General features: G+C 43.0%; 1 protein-coding gene across 4 annotated transcripts in view; it reads right to left on the bottom strand.

The window, feature by feature from the left end:
* The window catches only part of ARHGEF2 (Rho/Rac guanine nucleotide exchange factor 2), a 168,795-nt gene that overhangs the window by 106,872 nt on the left and 43,834 nt on the right, over positions 1 to 18,089 (bottom strand). For 3 of the 4 annotated variants that reach the window (XM_087913749.1, XM_087913748.1, XM_026721827.2), the window contains exons 3-6: positions 14,993 to 15,167; positions 12,440 to 12,548; positions 10,834 to 10,873; positions 8,033 to 8,165 (exon numbers count right to left, since the gene is read on the bottom strand). In XM_087913749.1, coding sequence (XP_087769875.1) covers positions 8,033 to 8,165; positions 10,834 to 10,873; positions 12,440 to 12,548; positions 14,993 to 15,167 — 457 coding nt within the window. Of the gene's footprint in view, positions 1 to 8,032; positions 8,166 to 10,833; positions 10,874 to 12,439; positions 12,549 to 14,528; positions 14,578 to 14,992; positions 15,168 to 18,089 lie in introns of those variants that run through there. The other variant, XM_087913750.1, reaches the window with a different exon arrangement.

Below are 18,089 nucleotides of genomic sequence, written 5' to 3'. Positions count from 1 at the left end.
AGCCTGCCGAATGAGTGTCTCTTCTTCAAATTGGAGAAGGCCAGGCTGCGTCTTTAGCCTCCAAGCTGAACAATCAGAGGTCAAGGTTTCCCAGCCGTTGATGTCCATTCCCAAGGCCTTTAGATCCCTCTTGCAGGTATCCTTATATCGCAGCTGTGGACTCCCCCCCTAGGGCGCTTTCCCTGAACGAATTCTCCTTTCATGCCAGTAGGACTTCTTTAATAAATTCTTAGTTGGATGAACTTTGTTTCCGAGTACTGAATGAAATGGGGAGTTTCGTTGGAATGCTGACAGAACTGTTGTAAGTTGAGGACTACCCGTATTCCTTTGGCTACTTGTTCTCACTGTCGGGAAATTTCAAGTTGGATCTTTCTTTGACGAGTTCCACCCATTGCTCCTGGTCATTCATGGAGTTGTCTGGTTTCCACCACCCCCCTCTAACAACCCATTGACAGTCTTCGTCCACCTTAAGTCTCAGCCTGGCAGGCTCTTCCCTTGGCGGCTGACCAGGATTCAGCCACCGAGTGAGGAAAACCCCTGTTTTTCCTGGCTCTTTGCTTTAGGAAATGGTGGCAGGAAACCCGATTCCAAACAGGGATCCAGGAAGGCCTTAGGAGGGCTCAGAAACAAAGTCCATGACCTTAGCACCTCTGGGACTACTGCACAAGAGAGAGGGCCAAGCCAGGCTCAGAGATTCAGAAACTTAATGCAATCCTACATTGTATTAACAGAGGGATACAATCAAGATAAAGTGAGGTACTAATACCACTCTATAAAGCTTTAATAAAGCCACACCTAGAGTCCTGCATCCAGTTTTGGTCACCACACTATAAAAAAGAGGTTGAGACTCTAGAAAGAGTGCAGAGAAGAGCAACCAGGATGATGAGGGGACTGGAGGCTGAAACATATGAAGAACGGTTGCAGGAACTGGGCTTGGCTAGTCCAGTAAGGAGAAGGACCAGGGGAGACATGACAGAGGTCTTCCAATATTTGAGGGGCTACCCCAGAGGAAAGGAAGGGGTCAAGCTATTTTCCAAGGTACCTGATGGCCAGACAAGGAATAATGGATGGAAACTGGAGAGATTCAATCTGGAAATTAGGAGAATTTTTCTGACAATGAGGAACAATCAATCAATGGAACAGAAGTTGCTCTCGGAAGTTGTGGGGGCGCCATCACTTGAGACTTTCAAGAAGAGATTGGACTGCCATTCATCAGAAATGGTGTAGGGTCTCCTGCTTGGGTGGGTGGGTGGGTGACCTACAAGGTCCTTCCAACGCTGATTATCTGTTTTTAATCTGTTAAGTTCAGAGATCCTGCCTCCAAGATGGCTGCTCTTGCAAATTCTTGGCAAGACAGTCAACAATTGGCACAGGTAATCAAACTCCAGGTACTTATTATCATATGTGGTGGACATGTATAAGAGCAAAAAAAAAAAAGGGATGAAAATACATTCATGGTTGGAAAAGATAATTAAGCAACACATAGACTTGAAACCAGAAATATTTTTGTTAGGTATAATGCCAGAAGGGACTGTATATTTCATTTTGCCCATATTGAAAGTTACAAGGATTGTATTTGCACAACATTGGAAAAACAAGGACTCTCCATCAGATGAGGATATAATTCAGAAAATATTAGACTGTGCAGAGATGGATAGATTGATATTAAAAATAAAGAAGACACAGAATATTACTTAACATGGAATAGGTTTGATAAGAGGTAGAAATTAGTTAGAGAAAGATTATTCTTATGTAAGAATTAAATATAAAGAGGGTTGACAATTAGAAATATGTTGATATAACTAATAGAACTATAAATAAGCTAATGCAAGCAACTCAGTTAAAATTTTTGTTACACTATCACCATTTGCCTTTTTGTAAATGACATGCCCTGACAATACACTGTATTCAAAATGTTTATGAATAAAAAATAAAATACATATTTTAAAAAAACAATTGGCAGAGGCAGCTGCACTATTCAGGTCTAATCGTTGTGCTCGGAGGGATTAAAGAACACCTGCTGTGTAGCTCAATGGATCATACCTAGCTAGCTTGTTAACCATTAATTTATTCAGACAAACATTGTTAGCTGGCTTTGCACGACCTGCTAATCCAAAATCAAACCAAGCTTGGGGTGGGGTGGGGGCAGAGTTCCACGCGGGAATCTGATCTCCCACATCTCCGCATGAAATCCTGCCAACTCGCAACCCAGCAATGGAAGAGATGGACATGCGTTAGTCTGTTTTTATATTTATAATTGTTTTTATAGGTGCACGTTTTATTACACTGTAAGCCACCCGGAGACGCCACGAATGGAGAGATGAGAGTGGAATATACATTTAATAAATAACTAAACACATTGTTGGTCAGCTTTTGAATGTGGCCTCCACTGCAGTCTGAGTTAATGAAAAGCAGTTCCCACGAAATTTGCAATTATCGTAGGCGTGGAGCTTCCAATCTGAAACGAGGGCACAGGGAACCCCGTGTCTCCCATCAGGGCTGACACTCAGGTGCGCGAGCAGAAAGCCTGTCAAGTTCTGGAAGCCTTTTGCATTTGGCTGGGGGGTGGGGGGGAGTTTCATCAAACAGCCAAAGATTCCTTTTTAGTTTTGAGGAAACAGCTCCCTCTCCTGAATTGAGAGAGTGATATTTTTCCCCACACAATGGTCTCCTACTTGAAATTGCCAAAGAGGGGGAGGGAGGCTGCCATTTGGTGAAAAGAAAGAATAGAATAGAATAGAATGGGATAGGATAGGATAGAATGATAATCTATATATATATAACAGCGAAATACCACTCAGGCATCATCACAAAATCTCTAGAACCGTAAAGCCTACAAACTTGAAATTTGGCACATATCTTCCTTTTGGCTTCTGGGTGCTCACTAAGAAAGGAATTTTCATATGTTATTATTAACATGCTCTGAAACAGCAAATACTGTTTCAGTTTCCCAAACAGCCCTCAACTCTCTCTCACACTGACTGGACCCTAGCCAGATGAATATCGATGGATGCTAGTAGGCAGGGGCATAATTTTTTCCCCTTATTTTCCTCCCCCAAAACTAAGCCCGACCACATAGTTTCATAGTGAAGCACGGGTATCGAGCTAGTAGAATAATAATAGAATAATAATACGGTAGAACAATAATGGAATGGTGTTAGGAATAACAAGGTTACCTAACATAGTTTGGGTAAAATAATATATATATATATTATGATAGTAAGTTTAAGTGTGTGTCACTTTAAACTGCAAAGCATGTAATTTTGGGTGCGGTGTGAAACCGCCATAAGAGGGAGCATGAGAACCTGCTGAATTGCTGACGATTGATGGTTTGATGGATTGATGGTTTGCTAACTGCGTGTTCCCTACTGCTGAGTTGCTGAACGTCGGAGGAAGAAAGGAGGTTTGACTTCTTCATATCTCTACTGCGAGGAGATATATTACTGGACTGATATTTGTAAGTTTACTGACCTCTTTTTTGACACTGGACTTTGCAACTGAATAATCCCCGGACGGACTGAACTAGTGAATGATATATGGACTGTTTTGACTATGCTATAACTCTTACTGGAATAAACTATTTAACTAGCACAGTGTATCTGTTTTACTGAGTGTAAGCTACAAAAACGTTTATCTCACATATTTTTGCCTGCCTGCCTGCCTGCCTGCCATGCAGATTCTGCTAGGGTGTATCCCTAACAAATGGAATGGAATGGAATAGAATAAAATAGAGTAGAATAACAGAGTTGGAAGGAACCTTGGAGGTCTTCTAATCCAACCCCCTGCCTAAGCAGGAAACCCTGCACCATTTCAGACAAATGGTTATCCAATTTTTTTTCAAAACTTCCAGTAAGAAAGGAAGGAAGGAAGGAAGGAAGGAAGGAAAGAAAGAAAGAAAGAAAGAAAGAAAGAAAGAAAGAAAGAAAGAAAGAAAGAAAGAAAGAAAGGGCCAAAGAGAGTTGAAACAAGAGCAATTATTTATTTTAGAAGCTTTCATGTTCCATCCAAAATGATAAACACAGCAACTAAGTAGCTCTGGTAACTCTTTACGAAAATGCCTGTATGGTTGCAATTTGGGGAAGTAAATGGTGTCTCGCTTGCGCCAAGCTCAGCACCTGCAGACTTCACAGGCTTAGCCATGCAGTTGGTTTGGCAGCCCCCCATTAAGCAGCTCGCCAGGGCTTTCTTCCAAGATGCTAGGGGTTTTTTTCTCCACCCCTCTCTTCTCAGTCTAGACTCTGGGACTCGCTGGAGGATTCCCAAGTTCCAACTTAACGTGACCTCGCTTGGCCTTCCAAGATCAGCCAAAGGTAGCAGCATCTTTCCAAGAAGATTTTTCCACATCCTATCGAGTGCACAAAACCATTTTAGTTGTGCTGGGATTACAACTCCCAGAATCCCCAGGCACCCCTGCCACACTGCTGGGGAAGGTTACCATGCTCCGTCAAATGGAGTGGTGCCAGGTGGGCACCGGGCAAAGGGCTTGAAATATCCCCTCCTATTTTCTTCATTCAAAACAGCAGAACGGAGCCCAGTAGCTCCTCTGAGACACAAGAGAGTGGAATTGAGTGCCATGAAAAAATCAGCTCAGCTCACTCAGCGGCATATGTGATTCCAGCTATACTGTTTAAATTAAATGACTGAAGTCTTCCATTTGATCTTTGATTTCTTCATACTGAACAGCAAAAATTTAGGAATAAGATCTATTTTAAAATATTGATAAAGTAACAAAAACGCAAGTTCTAATTTACACCATGCACAATAAGGGGAGGGAGGGAGGAGAGAAAGGAAAGGAGGAAAGAAAGAAAAAAGGAAGGAAGGGGGGGGAGAAAGGAAGGAAAAGCAAGGAAGAGAGAGAGAAGGAAAAGAGGGAGAGAGAAGGAAGGAGGAAAGAGAATGAAGGAAGGAAGAAAAACCAAGGAAGAGAGAAAGAAAAGGGAGGGAGGGAGCGAAGGAAGGAATCTGAATAATATGGGATGAAAATATGGTATATAATATTTTCATGTGTGCATACACACACAGTTTCATCTATGTATTTGGATCAAGTAGAGTGGAAATATAGAAGGTAGCTCTATTTATAAGCCACTAGACTCATTACATTGTCACCAGGATGTTCTATCTCTCATTATTACTGCATACCGTACTAACTGTTTATTTTCAGATCTAATATAGATAAAATAAAGAGGCACATTCAACATAGTCCAACATAATTGTCGCAGAACGTAAATGCTGCCAGTGGTTAAATTCACACATTGTACTAAAATCACAGTTTGTTAGTTTGAGTCAGCATTGAATGATCTGAACCAGAATAATTTATAAAGCAGAATTCCATATTATTCCAAGCACTAAAATGGTTTAATTCTGGGTGAATTCATTGCACGATGACTGTTGCTGGCTAGCCACGGTTCACGATTTGCTGTGCGATTTGATCACTTCTAATTTCTTTACCAAGGATTGAGCAAACCATGGCTTAGGTATGTGCCAAGACTATAACTCATTCATTCAGTAAACTATGACAAAATGTGAACAATATGGATGGAGACAGAAGTAGTTCTATTTTGCCCTCTAGAGGTAAAGCACAGAAAAATGATGTTTGCTGACCATGATCTCGCTTTCATTTGTATTTACTGATCCTATAAAAACCCTTTTTTGCATATGTTAAGCGCCCATCCAGTTTGGCCTGTCAGATAGTGAAATAAAAACCTGACTGTGGATGTTGAACCAACCGGTAAAAACAGGTTAAAAAAACAAAAGAGATAATGAAACATCTTGCAAGAAAACAAGCAAACTCAGAGAGCACCAAGGACCCCTCAGAAAGTGGTTTACAGATGAAAATATAATTAGAAAAATATTAGATTGTGCGGAGATGGATAGATTGACATTAGAAATAAAAGACAAGGAAGAAACAGAATATTTTTAAACATGGGATTTGTTTTATCAATGGTTAGGTAAAAGCAGGGGTGGGATCCGACAGGGTTAACTACCAGTTCGGTCATTTATGAGGTTTGGTGATTTACGATGTGCTTCCCTGAACGCTGCAGAGCGCGCCTGTAAATCATCATCAGCACGCTGCATGCAGAGAAGCAGCCTTTCAAAAAGCCCTCTTTTCCGGCTTTTTTAACTGCAGCTATGCCTCGCACGGCAGCTGAAGTTGAAAAAAATCAGGAAATAAAAGTCAGGTAAGAGCCCGGGTGGGCAGGTGGGCAAAAAGATCAGCAGACATAGAACTGGTTCTATGTCTGCTGCTCTTCAGAGCTACCGGTTCTACAGAGGTGGACAGAAGCGGTAGAAACCCACCCCTGGGTAAAAGAGGTAGAAATTAGGAGATAGAGGACTATTGATATGTATAAGTAAATGATGAAAGATTATTATTATATATAAGCAAACATTATTATCACTTTTATTCATTAAACATGAAACTCAGTCAACTGGACATTTAAAAATGTATCACAAGTACCAGTGACTGGTGCTAATGGTTGATACGGGTTGCTGCCAGCATCCTAGGTATCAACCAAGTATCTTCTTAAAATATATGATGTTCCAAGTAGCGCAGTTTTTGCAATTGTGCTGATGTTATTGCAGGAAGCTGCAATTTCTTGATGTGTTTTGTAAAAGCCTTGTAAGTTATTTTATTATTATTATTATTAGTAGTAGTAGTAGTAGTAGTAGTAGTAGTAGCAGCAGCAGCAGTAGTATTTTGTATAAGCAAATTGACTCAGACAATACATTGTTCACTGAGCACTTATATCAAAGAAAAAAAATGTATACATTTTTTTTTTAAAGTAGTTTGCCGGAACTTCAAGGACCAGCTGTAAATCTGCTTGTTCAGAACTGTGGTAACCTTGAACAGTCGCTAAACACAACTTGTAACTTTGAATGGCCACTAAATGAACTGCTAAGTTGACAACTACCTGTATACGTGTCCCAGGATAATGTTGCAGGATGCTACCCGTGTTTTCTTGAAAATAAGACTGGGTTCTTATATTAATTTTTGCTCCAAAAGATACATTAGGTCTTATTTTCTGGGAAATATGGTACTCAATGTATCAATCTGGCTGACAATCTTAACTGGGGCTTATTTTAGGGGTAGGGCTTATATTACAAGCATCTTGAAGGGAAAAATCACGCTAGGGCTTATTTTCCAGTTGGGTCTTATTTTCTGGGGAAACATGATAGATGCAAGAGAGACGTTCCTGAGAATGGGTCGCTAGCACAAATCTGAAAGTTTGGAAGACAAAACCCCTGGTCCTGTGATGACCCAAAGGGGCGTGGCACAATGGCAACACAGTCAGATAAGCAAGAGGAGTCCCTTTATTATCTCCAACTTTGCTCCCAATGTCCAGGTTACCTTTGGCTGGAGAAAAATTCTCCCAGGAACAGGAGAACTGTTAACTGTAGAAAATCCAGTCCAAAACAAGATACACAGAAACTAGTTACTTAAAATCCAAACAGACCAAACTGAAGTAATTAGTTTGGCAAGGTAGGAGCAGGAATTTCAAACTTGAAAGCACAACAAAACTCACACAGTGGGAAGATGCCAGGAACACAGATAAGCCACAATGATACAAGATAAAGTCACGTTTGCTCCCAACAGCTTGCTGCACGCAGCTTCCCTTTTTAAACATTCTGTTCCCAGCTGTAGCTAATGAAGGGAATCAGGGCCCTTTCCTCCCCTGTAAGCCACCCAACCCACGTTGCTCTCTTCTCCATTCCTCCCCGAGTGCCCTAGGATGAAGAGGGAATGGACCTGGGTCTTCCTCTGAACTCCCTCTCCCTTGTTCTACCTCTCTCCTGCTCTGCCCAGCCGGACTTTGCCCTTCCCCAGTTTCTTCCACAGCCAACAGAGCCACATTCCCACTCCCTGTTCATCTTCCTGTTTGGATTTAGACTCCAACCGACCCAGATTGGATCCTGCCATCTGACTTGCAGTATATCAGCATTCCCTGGGACAACAGAAAACTAGCCCAGCAGGGCATCTCACACACATACACACTCAACCCTTTGTTGCCTAGGCAAAGCCCTTGCGACCTACCTTTGACTTCCCAGTCATCTTCTTGAAGAAGCTGAGGGTGCGGCCCAGAGCATTCTCTTCCTTCTGCCAGTGAACCTGGTCGTGGACCTCCACTGTGCTGGTATTCAGCTGCCCACAGCTCCCACTGCTGAAGCTGAAAGCATGGAAAAAAAGAGCAAAATGAGGAAAGGAGAAGGATAGAAGAAGCCAGCGAACACACACACACACACAGACAGACAGCACTAAACAAAACCTCTTTTTGTTGTTATTGTTCCCGAGGCCAGGAAACAGGGCGAGAACAACTCCACTGGCAGCCCTCGGTGACCTCAGAGGATGGCTGCTCCTATTACCAGCTGGAGAGATGTCACATAGAAGCATCTCTGTTGGCTTCGCTTCTCTGGGAAATTAGCAGAGCCAACGGAGAGATGAAAAGGAGTTTAAGATTCAGCAACATTCACATCCCATTTCTTCCATCCAGCCTCTTTATTTTTAGAAGGAGGAGGAGGAGGAGGAGGAGGAGGAGGAGGAGGAGGAGGAGGAGGAGGAGGAGGAGGAAGACCAGAACAAATAAACACTCCATAAATATACAATTAAAAATCATAAAATAAAATAGATAAAATATATCATAAAATCCAGTCTATCAAGTATACATAGTCTAACTATACTAAAATTTAATATTAACTAATATTTATGTATTACTCCTCGACTTCCAACAGTTTGCTTAGCGACCATTCGAAGTTACAGCAGCTTTGACAATGTGATTTATGATCACCTTTCACATTTATGACTCATATCCCTCTTCACAGTGCTTTCCAACCCTCTCTAAGGGGCTTACGGAGTGAGCCTCTGGCCCCCAACAATCTGGGTCCTCATTTAACTGACCTCTGGAAGGATGGAAGATTAAGTCACCCCTGAGCTGGTCAGGATCAAACTCCTGACAGTGCGCGGAGTTTAGCATGCAATGCTGAATTCTAACCATTGGGAGGGAGGGAGGGAAGGAAGGAGGAAAGGAATGAAAGAGGAAAGGAAGAATGGGAAGGAAAGGAGGGAAGGAAGGAAGAAGGGAGGGAAAGAAAGAAGGAAGGAGAGAGGGAGGGAGGGAAGGAAGGAGGGAGGGAAGGAAGGAAGGGAAGGAAGGAAGGAAGGAAGGGGGAAAGGAAGAAAGGGAGGGAAGGAAGGAGGGAGGGAAGGAAGGAAGGAGGGAGGGAGGGAAAGAAAGAAGGAAGGAGAGAGGGAGGAAGGGAAGGAAGGAAGGGAAGGAAGGAAGGAAGGGAAGGAAGGAACGAAGGAAGGAGGAAAGGAAGGGAAGGAACGAAGGAATGAAGGAACGAAGGAGGAAAAAGGATGGGAAGGAAGGGAAAGAAGGAAGGAAGGAGTGAAGGAGGAAAGGAAGGAAGGAGGAAAGGAAGGAAAGAGGGAGGGAAGGAGGGAAGGAGGGAAGGAAGGAGGGAAGGAAGGAAGGAAGGAAGGAGGGAAGGAAGGAAGGAAGGAGGGAGGGAAGGAGGAAAGGAAGGGAAAGAAGGAAGGAAGGAGGAAAGGAAGGAAGGAAGGGAAGGAAGGAAGGAGGGAGGGAAGGAGGAAAGGAAGGAAAGAGGAAAGGAAGGATGGGAAGGAAGGGAAAGAAAGAAGGAAGGAGGGAAGGAAGGAGGGAGGGAGGGAAAGAAGGAAGGAAGGAGAGAGGGGAGTGAGGGAAGGAAGGAGGGAGGGAAGGAAGGAAGGAAGGGAAGGAAGGAACGAAGGAAGGAGGAAAGGAAGGGAAGGAACGAAGGAGCGAAGGAACGAAGGAAGGAAGGAGGAAAGGATGGGAAGGAAGGGAAAGAAGGAAGGAAGGAGTGAAGGAGGAAAGGAAGGAAGGAGGAAAGGAAGGAAGGAGGGAGGGAAGGAGGGAAGGAAGGAGGGAGGGAGGGAAGGAGGAAAGGAAGGGAAAGAAGGAAGGAAGGAAGGAGGAAAGGAAGGAAGGAAGGAAGGAAGGAAGGAAGGAAGGAAGGAAGGAAGGGCTGAGTCAACCTCGAGCCGGTCAGAATTGAACGGCTGGCAGTCGGCAGAGTTAGCCTGTTTGTTTAGCGACCATTCAAAGTTACTTTCAGGATTCCGTCAGTTACCCCAGTTAAATCAAGTCTTTTTAGAGTTGCCAGTTACAGCAGCTCTGGCGGGAAAAGGGACTTAGGGCCGCTTTTCCACACTTACAACTGTTGCAGCGTCACATTTGATCCCGTGATCAAAATTCAGATTTTGGCCACTGGTTCATACTTATGACCGTCGAAGTGTCCCTGTGTCATGTGATTCCCTTTTGCAACCTTCTGACAAGCAAAGTCATCGGGGAAGCCAGATTCATTTAACAACCAGGTTACTAACTAATCAAGAAGGGTTGCAGGTGATTCACTTAACAACGGTGGCAAGAAAGATTGTAAAATGGGGGGAAACTCATTTAACAAATGTCTCACTTAACAGAAATGTTGGGCTCAATTGTGGTCATAAATCGAGGAATACCTGCATAGGTATCTGACTTGAAAACAAGGGTACTTGCTGGAATTCTTGCCCAGTAATTTTAACCTTCTTGTAATAAATACTTTAAATTAGATTTCATGGGTTCTTGTGCCCTGAATATACCGTTTCCATACTCAACTTCGAGAAGGTAAATCTGATAAAGTATAAGTTTCATAGGCACTACAATGCCCATAAATACAGGAATTATGGGTGGTTATGATTTCAAAATATTTGCAGATCACCAAGTAATTGAGGCTGCAGCAGAAATTGTCTCACGTTAACAGCTTAATTACAAATATTGATTTCTCCCAAACAACAAGATAACCATCACTTACCAACTGGCTAGACTGATGTTATCACCATAAAGAGAAAATTCTGCGAAGGGGAAAAGAAAATCGTAAGTTTTAGTTAAATAACACCAATCTCCAATGGCTTCAAGACAGCTAGCACTTTGCAATTTAAAGTAATGACAGGAGTAGAACACTGTTCATCTAATAATAACCTTCAAGTGAAAAGAAATGTTTCAACCTGAAGTTGAGAAATACAGTGGTGCCATCTTGCTGGGGAAGAAAACTCCAGCGATAAGCACCACTTCAAAAAAAAAAAAGCTCTTTTCAATCACCTGCCTTTTACCTTTTAAACACCTGGATAAGATTTTTTAAGGTTTGCTGGATAATAGGTGGTCCTCCAAAAAGGGCTTTGGTCACCACACTATAAAAAAGGATGTTGAGACTCTGGAAAGAGTACAGAGAAGAGCAACCAGAATGATGAGGGGACTGGAGGCTGAAACATGTGAAGAAGGGTTGCAGGAACCGGGCCTGGCTAGTCTAGGGAAGAGAAGGACCAGGGGAAACAGGAGAGCATCTTCCAATATTTGAGGGGCTGCCCCAGAGAGGAGGAGGGGGTCAAGTTGTTTTCCAAAGCGAAAGAAAGAAAGAAAGAAAGAAAGAAAGAAAGAAAGAAAGAAAGAAAGAAAGAAAGAAAGAAAGAAAGAAAGAAAGATGAGAGAGAAAGAGAGAGAGAGAGGGAAAGGAAAGAAAGACATCTGGGCAAACCATGGATGGACAGAAGACATGCCTAGTTTAAGGAAAAGAAGGATGCGGTGACATGATAGCAGTCTTCCATATCTCAGGGCTTGCCACAAAAAAGACACTGAGACTCTAGAAAAAGTGCAGAGAAGAACAACGAGGATGATGAGGGGACTGGAGGCTCAAACATACGATGAACGTTGCAGGAACTGGGCCTGGTTAGTCTAGGGAAGAGAAGGACCAGTGGAGACATGAGAGCATCTTCCAATATTTGAGGGGCTTCCCTAGAGAGGAGGAGGGGGTCAAGCTGTTTTCCAAAGCACCTGAAAGCCAGACATGAAATAATGGATGGAAACTGAACAAGGAGAGATTCAACCTGGAAATAAGGAAAAATTTTCTGACAGTGAGAACAATCAACCAATGGAACAAAAGTTGCCTTCAGAAGTAGTGGAAGCTGCATCACTTGAGATTTTCAAGAAGAGATTGGACAGTCATTTGTCAGAAATGGTGTACGGTCTCCTGTTTGGGCGGGGGTGGTGGACTAGATGACCTACAAGGTCCCTTCCAACTCTGTTAATCTCTTACCTGTTAAATATCCTGTCCTAAGCAGTTCGGGCATTACATAGAACACAGAATCATAGGGCTGGAGAGGACTTAGGGGTCTTCTAATCCAAAGGCTACAGGCTGGTAGTAAGGCACCTACAGGTGCTGGGCCATTTGAGACATCCCCAGGGGGTTACCATGGACTTCCAAAAATAATTTTAAAAATGACCTTAGAAGCCAAGATTAAAAGTCTGCTGCCGCTGTTTAGAACGGCCAGAAATTTTTAAACATTTAAAAGGCAACACCCGCCCCCCCTGCAAAGGAACATCCCAAGGGATGGAAATCTCGACCATCTACAGTTGGGACTCACCATCTGCATCTGGGTAACTGTCGATGACACTCATGGATACAGACTTGGGCAGATGACTGCAGGGAGAACTTGGAGACAAGCCGTAGACCTGCTTCCTCTTGCAACAGTCCTGAAGGGAAGATCAGACGGAGGGATTGAGTCAACATCAAATTCATCAGAAATGTTCTCCACTCAGAATAGAATAGAATAGAATAGAATAGAATAGAATAGAATAGAATGCAAAATAGAATAGAATAGAATAAAATAGAATGCAGAATAGAGTAGAATAGAATGGAATGCCGAATAGAATAGAATGCAAAATAGAACAGAATAGAATAGTATGCAAAATAGAATAGAATAGAATAAGAATAGAATATAGAATAGAATAGAATAGAATATAGAATAGAATAGAATAGAATAGAATAGAATAGAATAGAATAGAATAGAATAGAATAGAATAGAATAGAATTCTTTATTGGCCAAGTGTGATTGTACACACAAGGAATTTGCCTTGGTGCAAATGTTCTCAGTGTACATAAAATTCCCTATGCCTCCAGGCTCGAAATGTTGGGCCTTGACAATCTGGAACTGCGCTGCCTGAGGTCCGATCTAAGCATAGTACACAAAATTGTCTGCTATAACGTCTTGCCCATCAACAACTTCAGCCTCAATCATAATAATACACAGGCAAACAACGGATACAAACTCAAGGTAATCCACTTCAAACTCGATGGCAGAAAATATGACTTCAGCAACAGAGTGGTCAAGGCCTGGAACACCCTACCCGACTCCGTGGTTACAGCCTCAACCCCTCGCAGCTTCATCCTCAAACTGTCTACTGTGGACCTCACCCCATTCCTAAGAGGTCCTTAAAGGGGGTGTGCATAAGCGCACTAGCGTGCCTACCATCCCTGTCTTACCGTCCCCATTTATCTGTATTTACTTCCTTTGTTCCTGCTTATGTTCATACTTACACTTGTTATCATGTACATGTTTGACAAGCAAACAAACAAACAAATAATCTCAGCCACAGGGAAGGTCCGGGGTTTATGTCCCATCACTTCTGCTTCACCCCATGCCCAGTCTTAACGACTTTTGATAAGCCATAATGTGATAAGCCTTTTGGCTGTTTCTTTTTTTAAAGTGATGAGGAAACTCACAGAGCTGTATGCAATGACAATTCATTTTAAGGCAGGCCGATTAGTGTACCTTCAAAGACAATCAAGTCTAATCACAATTCCTAAAGCCAGCTTTGCAGTTTGGCAAAGCTGCTTAGTGCTGTAACCCACCATGTCTTTTGACTGCAGCAGTTAAACTGATGGAATGAATGATTGAGTGAGTGAATGAATGAATGAGTGAGTGAGTGAGTGAATGAATGTTGACTAAATTCTGCTTGCACCAGCCTTATGAATCTAGGTACAGTAGCATTTATGGAAAAGAAGCAGGGGTGGTATTCAGCAGGTTCTGATCAGTTCTGGAAAACCGGTAGCAGAAATTTTGAGTAGTTCAGAAAACCAGCAAAAATCACCTCTGACTGCCCCCGCCCCAATCTATTCTCTGCCTCCCATTGAGTCGCAACTGATCAGCTGGGTCTTCTTTGGTTGCCCTGCACAGGAGAAAGGAGCTGGAAAGCAGGTCAGTGGGGTGGAGAGGGAATGGGGATTTTGTAGTATATCCTTCCCCTGCCATGCCCACCAAGCCACACCCACCAAGCCACACCCACAGAACCAGTAGTAAAAAATTTTTTGAATCCCATCACTGAAAAGTCATTCCAAAACCATATCTCACTAATCCCGTTATAACATTCAGGAAACACCTAGAAATGGGAGAGGTTCATTTCTCCTCTTCCATGGAAGGTTGCATGGTGGGCTAACTGTGGAACTTACTGGCAGCCCTTTGAGTTAGGCCAGATCAGGAGGCAGAAATCGCAAGAAATGCAAGATACAACAACAGAATCTTGTAATCCTGCCAGAGCTTCCCTCTAACCTTTCATATATGAAAGAGAATCAAGACCAAGCAATCTTGAGTTTCTTCCTCACTTCCTTCTGCCTTTAAGGGCTAAGCTGGTGTTTATCTAACGACTGTTAAATTCCTTCTTCAAGAACATTACCTTAAGGAGAATGCAGTCAGCGATGTCGGGCATGTGCCCAATGTCACATATGTGTGATAAGGACTGACTGGGCGGGGAGGGGAGGAGCAGGTGGAGAGGGGCAGGGCCAGCCAGGGCCACGGTTTGCCGGTTCTCCGAACTGCGCAGAATCGTAACAACCGGTTCCATAGAACTGGTCTGAACCAGTAGAATCCCACCCCTGATTGAGTTGTACCTTTAACTTTGATTGTCAGACTTCTAAATCAACTTAGCAAGTTTGTTTAGAATTGTGACAGCTCACTCTAAGGCTCTGCTCTTATGGCAACTTAACGAGGTCAGCTGAGCATCTAAGCTAGCAGACAAATTCTACAGCTTGCTAAGTTTGTTTAGAATTAACCCCCAGTCTGCTTTTCCATGGGTTTACTCTGTGTATTCCTATGGAATTTACTCTCTAATTTGTCTGTCTGGGAATCTGGCAAACTTACCTGAGACATCCCCAGGCCATCCTCCTCCTCCTCTTCATCCTGAGAAACCAGGGAGCCCAGTTCATCGTTGCTATGACCAATAGGGGCTCGTCGGGGGTCTCTCCTTCCCAAGGAATGGCCATCCAGTTGCTCTGTGGAGTCAAGTCCATCAGGTGCCAGTTCCTTCAAACTTAAGCTGAAACAGATCAACATAGTTCAAACTTCAAGACATTTCCTTTCAATTTACCAGCCCGCTGAGATGCTTCCATCCCAATTCTGAGCAATCACGAAAAGCACTTGCCAGGGAGAAATTTGCAAACCATTTCAACAATGACCATCCCAGATTTACCCCTCCCAGACCTATTAACCTACCACGTGACTGGCTTGAGTTGACTGTAATGTGTAAACACAACCCCTATGTTTTATGGAACAGGGTTGGCTCAGCACAAAATTTAATCCCAATAGCAGCCCAGTACCTCAAATCTACCTACAACTACTTAGGCAACTCTGCTATTTTTAAGGGAAAAAAACACCAAATATCATAAATATATTTTATCCATGCCCCTCGTTTATTTTTAAACAAACCTCACAGGGGGTTTGGTGACATCATCAGACATCACTAAAGACTGCTGCATACAACCTGCTTTTCCCTATTTTTTTTTAAAAAAGCTATAGAACAGGTTTTTCCTGCACTTGGAGGGGAAGGTATTAGTGGGCCGCATTTGCATAGAACATCACTGCCTGGCAATCCATCCCTCCTGTTCAAATATTGTATTTGTCTTGGCTGGCTTTTGGAACTCAAGACAATTTCCGCTTTTAATCTGAAGAATTTTTGTACCATCATTCTAAAAAGAAATTGTTTACATTCCTATTTCTCCTTGTGAATGAGGGGAGGCAGGCAGAAATGCTTTGCAGAATATATTCGTTAACTCAACTGTGTAAGTCATCAAAATGAGCCTTTTTGAAGGTTTGCATGACCCTCTCAATTCAGTATCTATATATCTATCCATCTAACCATCCATCTATGAAAATATTTACAGACTCCTCACATCCCAAACATAAAGTGTTTCAAGTGGGAAATAAAGTGTTTCTTCTAGGAAGAAGCCTGATGATGGCAGATGAGATTCTGCCGAAACGTTGCTACAACTTTAAAAGCACAACTACAATGACGTGGGAAAATACCCGAACAAAGTTCCCGAGTTTAAATAATCAAACAGAAACAAAACCAGACCCAAAAAAGTTAATCTGCACTGTTATTCGAGTCCTTGACAGTCTTCCCGGAATCTGTCTGGCAATTCAGAATTGTCCATAAATCACAACGGCCGCTCCAAACGTGTCCTTTTGAATCCACAACTCACTACTCACTACGCACTTTGCTCCAAGCAAAGATTGAGAGTCAGCACGCCTCCTTAAATCCCCTGTATGGGCGTGTCAGTCTCTCTAATCATTGTCTGGCATGACGCCTCCCTTCAGATTGTGATTGACGTTTCAATCTTCTCCTAGTTCTAGCGTCAAGCCAACATCTGTCAGTTTCCTCCTCACTAAAAGCCTCTGGCTCATTTTGTGGATCAGCTGCTGTCATGTACAAAGTCGAAGGTTCTGGAGAGGATTGTCTCTCCGACAATCTCTCATCCTCCTGGCTCATATCTGTGTCCTCTGATAATTCAGACTCCACATTCACAGCAGGCTCAAACCTTCCATCTTCAGAGGCATCAGAGTCAAAACTCCCAGCAGGGTCAATCCTTCCAGTCACAACATATGTGTGTGCGTGTGTGTGTGTGTGTGTGTATGTTGTGCCTCTGAGGTTTGAACCAGGTCAGTCAGCAGATGTAGGCTCGAGTGATGAAGAAGATCTGGCATTGAGATTCGAGCCTGCATTACTGAGCGACGTTGAGAGGAGTCTGGGGGAGGAGGAGGAGTTGAATCTGAGAGATGAGCCTCATTTATTAGAAGTTTCAGAGGCGTCTTCCTCTTCTGGAACTCCCTCCCTGATTGCACCTCAGGTGTTAACTGTTAATCAGGAAAGTGTGCCAGAGGCTTCAAGGGATGATGAAACTGCCGGATGCTGGCTTGATGCTAGGACTAGGAGAAGATTGAGACGTCAATCTCAATTAGAAAAGCAACGTCCAGCCAAGGATTAATTAAAGAGACTGACATGCCCCTTCAGGGGATATATAAGGAGCGTGTTAACGCCTCTCCCCCGCTTGAAGCAAAGTGTATTTTTGGTGCAATTGGCTGCGGTGTTGTGATTTATGGACAGTTCAGACTTGCCAGACGGATTCCAGGAAGACTGCCAAGGACTGTGAAAACAAAAGCAGTTAACTCTTTTGGGTCTGGTTTTGTTTGCTTGAATATTTGAACTTTGGATTCTCACCTGTGGATACAGGTGAGACAGAACATGTATGTATGTGTGTATATATAGATAGATAGATAGATAGATAGATAGATAGATAGATAGATAGATAGATAGATAGATGTAGATGTAGATGTAGATGTAGACGTAGACGTAGACGTAGATGTAGATGTATATATGTTATGTCTCACCTGGACAAACAAAGTAATAAGTCCAAATTTCCAACTGAAACACAAATAAGCAGGCAAGTCCGGTAATTACAGGGTTAAATTCCCTAAGCCGACAACATTCTTCGTAGTCTCACTCAAGCTGTCTACAAAGTCCGATAAGGAAGCAGGAATATAAATCACAAGCTGTCGCCACACACAGGATAATTCTGAAGCTTCTCTCACTAAATAACACATCCTGAACAAGAACCCAGAGCTAACACACCCACTTTTATTCCCTGTGGGGTGTGTCAGTCCCTCATCTCAGTCTATGATTTGTCCTTTCTTTCTGCGTTGCATCTCACGCTTTTGCCTGCGTCTTTGCCTCACATCAAACCAACATTCCTCAGCCAGAGGCTCTGATACGCCCTCCTGGTTATCTGCCGACACCTGAGGCACAACCAGGGAGGAAGGTCTTGCCGAAGAGGAAAGTCCTGGGGAGGAAGGCAATTCCAAATCCTCTAACAAAGCAGGCTCAAACCTCAGAGCCAAATCCTCCTCTTCCTCATTGTACAAGTCTGTGTCCTCTAACAGAGCAGGCTCAAACCTCCGAGTCACA

The sequence above is a fragment of the Pseudonaja textilis genome, chromosome 16 (assembly GCF_049901715.1).
Source record: "Pseudonaja textilis isolate UNSWEBS1 chromosome 16, rPseTex1.2, whole genome shotgun sequence".
In the NCBI taxonomy this organism is placed as follows: domain Eukaryota; kingdom Metazoa; phylum Chordata; class Lepidosauria; order Squamata; family Elapidae; genus Pseudonaja; species Pseudonaja textilis.
Note: the sequence above shows the minus strand (reverse complement) of the source record. Positions and strands in the feature narration are given on the sequence as shown.